Source organism: Notothenia coriiceps, unplaced genomic scaffold, assembly GCF_000735185.1.
Source record: "Notothenia coriiceps isolate Sejong01 unplaced genomic scaffold, NC01 NC01_scaffold00006746, whole genome shotgun sequence".
NCBI classification, from domain to species: Eukaryota; Metazoa; Chordata; class Actinopteri; order Perciformes; family Nototheniidae; genus Notothenia; species Notothenia coriiceps.
This window is the reverse complement of record NW_011339447.1, coordinates 6,684-16,463: the sequence shown is the minus strand read 5'-3', so window position 1 is coordinate 16,463 and position 9,780 is coordinate 6,684. Positions and strand designations below refer to the sequence as shown.

The 9,780-nt window shown below is 39.4% G+C and overlaps 2 protein-coding genes across 2 annotated transcripts in view; one reads left to right on the top strand and one right to left on the bottom strand.

Annotated features, from left to right (window-relative positions):
* LOC104943776 (kinesin-like protein KIF2A) overlaps positions 1 to 4,375 on the top strand; it is a 7,871-nt gene extending 3,496 nt beyond the window's left edge. The window contains exons 3-9 of the mRNA XM_010769242.1: positions 1,387 to 1,541; positions 1,631 to 1,698; positions 1,958 to 2,074; positions 2,773 to 2,920; positions 3,256 to 3,357; positions 3,602 to 3,737; positions 3,826 to 4,375. Coding sequence (XP_010767544.1) covers positions 1,387 to 1,541; positions 1,631 to 1,698; positions 1,958 to 2,074; positions 2,773 to 2,920; positions 3,256 to 3,357; positions 3,602 to 3,737; positions 3,826 to 3,911 — 812 coding nt within the window. The 3' untranslated portion in view covers positions 3,912 to 4,375. The remainder of the gene's footprint in view (positions 1 to 1,386; positions 1,542 to 1,630; positions 1,699 to 1,957; positions 2,075 to 2,772; positions 2,921 to 3,255; positions 3,358 to 3,601; positions 3,738 to 3,825) is intronic.
* Positions 4,376 to 4,928: 553 nt separating this feature from the next.
* Positions 4,929 to 9,780, bottom strand: part of dimt1l (DIM1 dimethyladenosine transferase 1-like (S. cerevisiae)) — a 6,803-nt gene continuing 1,951 nt past the window's right edge. The window contains exons 2-12 of the mRNA XM_010769241.1: positions 9,072 to 9,145; positions 8,849 to 8,935; positions 7,567 to 7,628; positions 7,360 to 7,453; positions 7,214 to 7,263; positions 7,008 to 7,131; positions 6,363 to 6,455; positions 6,192 to 6,256; positions 6,021 to 6,084; positions 5,494 to 5,600; positions 4,929 to 5,407 (exon numbers count right to left, since the gene is read on the bottom strand). Coding sequence (XP_010767543.1) covers positions 5,365 to 5,407; positions 5,494 to 5,600; positions 6,021 to 6,084; positions 6,192 to 6,256; positions 6,363 to 6,455; positions 7,008 to 7,131; positions 7,214 to 7,263; positions 7,360 to 7,453; positions 7,567 to 7,628; positions 8,849 to 8,935; positions 9,072 to 9,145 — 863 coding nt within the window. The 3' untranslated portion in view covers positions 4,929 to 5,364. The remainder of the gene's footprint in view (positions 5,408 to 5,493; positions 5,601 to 6,020; positions 6,085 to 6,191; positions 6,257 to 6,362; positions 6,456 to 7,007; positions 7,132 to 7,213; positions 7,264 to 7,359; positions 7,454 to 7,566; positions 7,629 to 8,848; positions 8,936 to 9,071; positions 9,146 to 9,780) is intronic.

Here is a 9,780-nt window from a genome sequence, read left to right as displayed (position 1 = left end):
GGTTGCTGGCGGGCAAGGTGTACGGTTAGTCTTTTAGCTCGACGGCGATGACTCTCACTTTGACGTCATAGACGAGTCCGAACCTCGTTGTCACTCTGCGCGATAACCGTGATATATTGAAGCGGACGTACCAGTCACACTCTACTCCGTGCATTACATCGTTTATAACTACAATAGATATATACTTATATTTATACGAATAAAATTATAATGACAACTTATAATATATAATTAGGCATATTCGTATTCATCGAAAGTTTTTACGATTTTTATATACAATTTAACAAGTATAATGTACAACTTTTAATATACGTCCGGGTCTCGGGACTTATGTGAGGACTTGTTTTGTCTTGTGTAACAAACCATATATACTTCATAGTGAAAAAACCTTAATCACGTTAAAACGTCGTCGGGGGGCCCCCCGGCGAATCCCCCGAGTGCGTTTTCAAAGCGTCTTTCCGCCTTACATGAAGAATACAAAAATTCAATGAAAAATAAAAAAATAAAAAAAATAATTATTGACGCCCTATATAGATAGTTAGATACACAGGAAAACTACGGTTAGAAAATTAGCATATAAAGAGAGTATGATATCAGTTGAAATATATATATATATAAAAATAAATTAGGTGGTGCTGCGGGAAAGTTCGGTTAGTCTTAGCGCGACGGTCGATGACTCTCCTTTTGACTCTAGACGAGTCGAACCTCGTTCACTCTCGATACACTTGATGAAAGGCGAGACGTCGACCTCTCTCGTGCCCTATTACAATCGTTTATACTACAAAGTATATATACTTATATTTATACATAATAACTTGATATTATAATGACAACCTTAAATATATACTATGATAATTCCGTATTCATCGAAAGTTTTTACGATTTTTATATACAATTAACAGTATAATGACAAGTTTTAATATATTATAATATTTCTGTCTTAGTGAAATTTTTACGAAAATATACCAAATGACCAAAACTATAATGACAAATTATACACACTATTCTTTTATCAAATATTGTCTTTCATGGTTACTTACATATATTTACTTACTGTTTGTTTCTATTTAAATGTTAAAAAAAATCTTCTTATTGATAATAATTTAATACTTATGTTTGCATATATAATTCTTTTACATAATTTATAACAAGATAATTACGTATATACACTCGTGTGATTAAAATATATATATATATATATATGAATAAGTAAAAAAGATTAAAAGAACACATAGATTGATAGATATGCAGTTATTAATAACAAAAATAAAAAGTAACTTAAAAAAATAAAAAATTCCCCTTTCCCTCAAACTTTGCGTGACCCCCCTGGCGCCCCGTGGCGGCCCCCCGGGGGGCTCCTGCAAAATTGCACTAATTCCAAAAAAGTGATACTTTCTTTACCAAACAATGTGTGTCTGCTTTTGTTTCAGGAGTGTATCAGGGCTCTGGGCCGCAACAAGCCCCACACTCCATTCAGAGCCAGTAAGCTCACCCAGGTCCTGAGAGACTCTTTCATCGGGGAGAACTCACGCACATGCATGGTCAGTTTGTTGCCCTTGATTCATATCCAAAGTCCGTGTTTCTTCTGGATCGGATTCATTTGAATAATTTGTTTACGTTCTCTGCCCAGATTGCAACAATCTCTCCTGGAATGACATCCTGTGAGAATACCCTCAACACACTACGCTACGCCAACAGGTGGGAATGTGTTTACTGACTTCAGTGATTCACACAAAGCTTTGTTGTCACGGGAACAAACAGAAATGATGCAATGTTACGACATGATACCTCCTTTGAATGCTTTCTGTATAGATAGTTGTCAAATGTTTTTTGTACATTTCTCTGCCTACTCTATTAGTTCTGTCTGACTCTCTTGTATCCCCTCTCTCCTCTCTGTTTCCTGCTTTGTTTCCCTCTGCTCCTCTGTGCCCTGGTGTGGCGGATCGCTGCTGTGTAGAGTGAAGGAGTTTGGGATTAGTCCGTCGGACATCCCCTTCTCTCAGGGCGGTCGCTCTGAGCTCTCGCCTACCAATACCTTTGAATACGATGACTTTGCTGCTACCTCTCCCAGCAGGTCAAGAACCCCCCACAGCACTGCACACATAAACACACACACACAATGCATGCGCTCCCTCCAGGTATTTATCCCTCTCTGTACATCCATGAGCTCATCTTAGCTGCTTTCATCTGCTGTTCACTGTCTCGTCCTTCTCTATTTCTCATCTGCATGCCTTTTCATCCCCCTCCCTTGCGTTGACTCCCACTCTTATCTTTGTCTAAGCTGTGTCAATATTTTTTTCTTTTAAATCCTGTAGAAACAATACATCCGTCCGCCTGTCCATGTGGGTGTGTCTTTTATTTGCTCTGTGTAACTTACTGTGTAAGTTGTGTGCGATGAGTCACAAAGAATACATGGCATTACAAAACGTGACCCGATAGGGTATTAGCTGCTGTCCATATTGACACTGAAACGTTCACATAGCTGTGGGAAAGCACAAGATGAGTCCAAACCCTCAGCAGGTAATCAAATAGTCCTGATTCATTAGCGCTGTAAGCATGTCTGTTATGAGAATACCACTTTTATGAATTATATTAGGCTTCAAATCATCTACAGTCATCTTTCTACATGTATGATGTCACCGCTGTCATGTTGCTGCCATCCTGTGCGTCCTGTGCTCCTTTAAACCCCAAGTTACTGCCATAATGCAGATCGAACCGCAGACTGGGTTGAAAGATACGCTCCAACCCGGCTCAAAGTCCTTTTCTCTGCAGGGTGAAGGAGCTGTCAGTGGACCCCAACCAAATGATGGACGGGGGCCGACCCAACATCCACGCTGTAAACCAGCTGGAGCTTTTAGACCAGGACTGGCTGAGTATCTCGCCGCAGAGAGACGACCTCAAACTGCTCTGTGAGCAGAATGTAAGCTAACGGGGTTGTCTTTTTATTTCAAACTCATTACCATATCAATGTACAACCTGTTATGATGTAACACCTGTCACCAAACGTTTTGGAAACGGATTCCAAATCTGCTATTAAAGGGCTGCAAAGTTAAGGCAGGTTGTGTCCAACAATTCATAGTTAAGGTATATTTTACATAGACCTTGTTGCTTGTGAGAAATGTGCTTTTAAATAATCCATATGAATTACTTGTAGACGGTAATTGGATTTATGTTTTAGCTACTTCAGAGGTGTTATATATATATGTGTGAATATTCTGTTTCTGTCTCTTGTTGACCCTGTAACTTTGTTCCCAGGAGGAGGAGGTGTCTCCCCAGTTATTTACCTTCCACGAGGCGGTGTCTCAGTTAGTGGAGATGGAGGAGCAGGTCCTGGAGGACCATCGAGCTGTTTTCCAGGTCAAAGAAAAAACCTAAGACTCTTTGAAAACTCTTGCTCATCATTTTTATGTTCTGTTTAGGTTCATTTGAACGCTATACATATTGACGGTATGCAAATACAGTGAGCTTCACACTGACAAGTTCTAAACAATCAGTTTTCTGTAGGTAAAAGTCAAACCTGCATTGGTAACCTCGGAGTTAATCGCGGGCTGTCATAAACTAAAAATGTCTTTCTGTATGTGTGTGTGTCCTCTGTGAGCAGGAGTCTATCCGCTGGTTGGAAGATGAGAAGGTGCTGCTTGAGATGACGGAGGAGGTGGATTATGACGTGGAAACATACGCCACTCAACTGGAGCAGATCCTAGACCAGAAGATAGAAATCCTCACTGAGCTCCGGGGTATGGCAGAAACACACGATGGCCTGATGATGACTAAAAACCCTGCTCCAGTAAACACTAATCACTTTCTCATTTATTTCCCTCTCAGATAAAGTGAAGTCATTCCGCTCTACACTCCGAGAGGAGGAGCAAGCCAGTAAGCAGATAGTTCCCAAGAGGCCACGTGCTCTCTAGAGACTGACATTTTTTTTTAGTGTCACCTACGGAAGCATAACCACTTGATATTCAGCACGACTACATGTAGTTTGCAAACTCTTACTAAGTAATAAAGATGACTGTGCTTAATTTAAAAGGACTTTTGTGACAATTAGTAATGAAGAACTTCCAGCAAGAGCAATCTTCTAACACCTTTGAGTAGAAATGGTGTGTGTTATGAAACCCTGCTGACTTGTACCTGTCACTAAAACATCATCACATATTTCCTATGTTATTGGGCTCGACATTTAGAAATGTATATTTAAACAAATGTACATGAAGCATGCATCTTGTAGCATTATACACAATGTTGGATTCGTTTTTCATTTACATAAAACACCAGTGACAATGGCTAGAGAAGCTGTGTATTGTATCCATGGTGACAGCTGCTTCCTGTTTTACATAAAGGGACAAAGGAGGTTCACCTTTCAAAGAGACTGTTTTGTGAGTCTGTGACTGGTTAAGGGTCTAAAATGAACTATTTAATTATCTGAAAATGACACAATGGTATCTGATCAACGGGTAGTGGTTTGAGGTGTAATACCCAGGGTGGCCGATAGATGTCACCATTATCTTTATGAAACACAGGATTATAAATGGCTACCCTTTTCCTCTTTATTGCATTTTAGCAACGGACGGGCGTCAATTTGAAAATATCGATGATTTTTATAGCAAATTCAACTTTCCTTCCGCGTTATTTTTTGATAAATGCAATGAGTTTTGTTTTGAAAGGGTCTCACCGGAAGCGCTAAAACGTGTTTAGCTAACGGCTTCAATTATTCGAAAAATCGTTTTACCAAAAAGCATGCCAAAGATTTGCCCCAGAATGTGCTACTTCTCATTGTTGTAAATGTAATGTATTTGGTGTTTTGCGCTGATATACATCACATAGGGCTCCGGGAAATTGTAATATTTTTTTGTTCAATTATTTGACTTTTAAACTAAACTATATCCTATTTAAAAAATAAAATAAAAAAACGGATTGAGGAGAAACTGATCAATCGTTGCAATCTGTAGCTACATTTAGTCTTAGTGAGTAAGAAAACATTGACACAGAAAGAAACGTGGACAATCTGAAATTATTTGTAATAGACTGCACACACTCAAACCTACACTGTTAAATATTTACCTTTTCCACAAGGAGGTCATTTTTTTCAAAACAAATGTAGATTAAGAATATAAGTATTAATAACAGATTAATGAATAACAAACTTTCAAACACTGGCAGGCTCTAGTACAACCAAGAGGGCTCAAACAGCTTCCACCTGACAAACTCATTAAGGCAGAATAACACACTCAATATGAGCTCTTAAAAAGTATCCTACAATAATATTTCAGCATTTGATGTTCAGGTCCTCCAAGCAAAGCACTTTCCACTCCTCTCGTTATAAAGGCAGGACATAAGAGTCGTAGCACCAGTTCCCTCTGCCATTTAAGTAAAGTGGATCCCTGCTGAGTTGAATGCATGAAGCAGCCTGAGGATGAAGGAAAGTCATAATTAAAAACAGGTCAAAACATATCATTTATTTCAGTAGATTATTAAATAAGATGTTCAACTTACACCATGAAGTCATCGATGTCCATGGTCCGGGCTCTCTTCTCACTGAACTCAACCCCCTGCAAAACACACTCAACCTTCTTGGTGATGCTGAAGTCAGCTGGGATTTCCTGTAAGGATTAAGAACAGGACTTTAGATTCAAAAGTGGCCGAGGCGTGGTCTTGGCAGAGATGGCAAAAGTACACACATCCTTTACTCAAGTAGAAGTACAGATACTCGTGTTTAACTGACCTCCCTTTAGTTTAATTATATTAATAGAACAATAATGTCATTGTTAGATAATTAATGTTTCGGCCACCAAACGCAGATTAAAACTAAAGTAACAAACCCGTTTTGAAAATGTGAGAAGTAGAAAATACAGGTATTTGTGTGAGAAAAATAAGTAGTGGAGTAAAATACTGATACCAGAAACATGTACTTAAGTACAGTAACAAAGTATTTGTACTCCATTACTTCCCATCTCTGGATCTTGGACATTTTGAAAACTCTTGAGAGTACAACATGCGGGACAAAGGACACTACGACTCACCACATTGTTTACAGAGCAGTGAATCCTGTAGTTCTTTTCCAGCAGCTGTTCAACCGCACTGGACCTGGAAATATGAATCTATATGATCACCCGTTTCTTTTTATACACGTTTGTTTTGACAGAAAACAGATTTGGCCGGCGGGGCAGTGTGTGCAGAAAGCAGGTACTTACTTAAAAGCGGCATTGAGGGTTTTGTTCTTCCTTACAAAGGCTATCCTGACCAGGCCATCCCACTCCTATTCAAGAGAAGAGAAAGCAGACTTTTCAATATTTAGAAATGTACTTCCTTTTAAAACAAACAGCATTATCACATAATTCATTGTTAATAGAGCCAAACTTTACCTGGAAGTTGACCGGAGGAGGAGGATTCTTCGGTTCTATCCTGACAACACTTGACTCCACTTTTGGAGGGGGACGGAAATTATTCTTCCCTACCTGATAAAGGGAAACATATCATACAGACACAGTTGTTTATTGGAATAATCTGGAATGAAAGGAAGACTTAATCAAAAGACTATCAAATACTTTGAATTTCCATTCATAACACTGACATTTTAAATCCTCATTCAATGCGGCACAGCCTTTCTTTGTGGATTTGTTCTGTTTAAACCGTTTTTCCAGCAAAGTTGCAGATAAAGATGAGGGTATGATAAGTGTTATACTATTTGAGAATAGGATGGAGGGCTGGGTGCGTAGGATTTTTTCTGACTTGTGTAATCCAAAGATGTCCAGACAGTACAGAGCGTTTCTGAGTCCAAAGACATTATTGAGTATTTGGATTTGTTGCCGATTAGCACCAAATCACCACAATAACAAAAATATCCCCTATCCATTGTCTTAAGGAGATGAGGTCATTCATTATGATAACAACTCATTAAACGCTCATTACAAAAGCTGACGGGAACCTTTTTCAATAAATAAAAAAAATCTGTAATTAATTTGCTGTTTTCGGGATTTGCTTTTAGACATCAGAGGTTACGCACTGACCTTCATGAGATGGTCCACACGGGCCAGTAGCTGTGTGTTGATGGACAATCTGCAGAACAGCTTGTCTCCAGGTTGGGCCACAAGTCGCATGGCAAACTCTCTCTGGAACATCAACACGGCACACCTGAGCAAAGGTAAAACACAATGCTGAACGCTCAACATGGACATACACAGTGTCCTCTCGGTAGCCATGGGTTATCTCTTACCTGAAGAAAGGTCGATGCAGAAGGAGCTTAAAGACAAATGGTGACGAAATCTGTAAATTGAGAAGAGTGGGGTTTAAAAACAAAAGCAGGATTGTTTTGAATGACTGATGAGAAAGTGATGCAGAGTGGAGGAAACATGTATTTACCTGGTAAGGTAAATTAGCCACACAGACGTCAAAGAAAGGCAATTCTGTTTTTAGCACATCTCCGATTAATATTTGAAGTTTGGCCTGCATGGGTCTGTAGGAAAACACAATGTGTTTATTAAGAGATCATGTATTTACTTTTCATCTATTGCAGATACTTAGGTTTACATGTATATGTGGTGTAATCATGCCGCCCTCTCCACTCACGTGCACTGTACTCTTTTCTGAAGCTCAGCCACTAATCTGCCGTCCAACTCACAGGCCACCACCTGCAAAGATAGACATTTCTGTAATGACTGCAAACTGAAACACAATTACTGTAACACTGCTGTGGACACTTCAAAGAAAACAGATAAAAGCAAAAGATGAAGGACAAATGTAAGCTGGGAAATGTGGTTAAAATGTCAGTTAGCTACATGTTAACCTTTTTAATGCTTTGTCCAATTAGATTGTTGAAAGCCGTTGAAGACCTCAAACCAAAGAAATAAAAGGTGATGGAAAACCACATTTCTATGACGTTTGGATACAAAAAAAAAGGAATAACCCTGACAACATTCGATCCATGAAACACTGATGTAACATTCTGTTCAAATGCATAGAGCAGCGGTTCTCAAACTGTGGTCTGCGGGGTGCTGCAGGTGGTCCGTGGAAAAAAGCTAAATAAAATCCACTTTTTATTATCAAGGATTTTCGGGGACCACCTCGTATGTGACTTGCTCTATCGAAATCAGTCGCATTGACCCGAAGACACATTTTGAGTTGTATACACTGTTGGAAAGAGGAGATTCCTAGCTTTCTAATGACATCAGGCAGTGGGGTAGTGGTTGTTGTACGCGGGGGATCGCCTTCCCCCACTTATTTGGAGCCCCCACTTTTTTGAAGCATTATTTTTTTTTTGAATAGTCTCATAAATATAAAATCATTGCCAGTGTTATCAGTTGCAGGTGTGTATTTGTTGTAATAAGGACGAAAACAAGCCTGTGTGTGAGGGGCAGCGCCATGTTTGTGTGTGTGTGTGGGGGAGAGGGAGAGAAGCAGCGCTGTCTGCTTATTTGCAATGACGTAGCTCAAGCATTTATGCAACTTGATTTGAAGCCTGTGTGTGTGTGAGGGGCAGCACCGTGTGTGTGTGAGAGAGTGAGAGCGCACTTGTGGCATTGTTTGGGATGACCTAATTAAAATAGCGTCCGCCGTCCTCTTTGAGAAACATACACAACGCAGACAGACACCGTTCACACGTGCGACAAAAGTATCAGATAGGCTTCAATTTACTTTTGATTGTCTATAATTAACTATAACAAAATATCGGCATTTTAACACTACGTTTATATATGTACTTATTTTTACGGTTTGCATATGAGGTGGTCCGCGAAAATCCTTGATAATAAATAGTGGTCCGCATGAACAAAAAGTTTGAGAACCCCTGGCATAGAGGCACATGGGATATGGCTACATTAATGATCTTGAGTTGAATCCTTCATGCTCTCACCTTCTTGGCTTTTTCCAGCAGCTTCACGGTCATGTTACCAGTACCGGGTCCCACCTCCAGAACCACATCCGTCGGCCTCAGGGCAGCCTGAGAATCATGAACCATGAGTAGGGTTTAACAACACTGTACATTGTGATAATCTTTGTAACATTAGAGTCTTTGTTCACAAATAGTCGTGTATGTGTGTACAACATTAACTGTACGTTGCACCAGTACAGCGTACCTTCTCAATGATCCCATTGACAACCAGTGGATTCTTCAGGATGTGCTGACCGATGCCGGTGTTAAACATAATCCCTGCAACAGACAAGATGAGACACGTTGTACTGAGTTTGTGTGATGTAGATTAGTAAAAACAAGGTATATATTTACATCCAATTCTAACTGAAGGGCTCTTGCATCATTTAATAACATTAAAATGCTTTGTCCGAAGAGTCACTCTCATAAAACGCGGCGAGGCTGTGAGTCGGTGTGTGAGCACTAGGGATGTAACGATATATCGAATATCGCGGTAAATAAATGTCTCAATACCGTTTATTTTTTTTAAACCTTCATTTAACCAGGTGGTCCCATTGAGATCATCAATCTCTTTTTCAAGAGAGACCTGTCCAACATGGCAGCAAGTAGGTTACAACATGAACATAAAACAACAGATAACACAAAAGGACATCGTATTTACAGGGCTACTTGTACATACCTAGAGACATTGACAAGTACCAACAGTATATTTATATCTCGCCCTGTCAATAAGCCTCACCTTCTTGGCAAAAACTGTATTGTTTTTGAAGTGGAGAGACAATGCACAGATTTATTCTATTGCAGGGTCTGATTATTATATTGTTGACACTTTAAAATACTACTATCCGACTAAAATGCTTTACAAATCAGATTTATTATTTAATAAAGAGAAAAAAAATTCAAAGTAAAAAAAA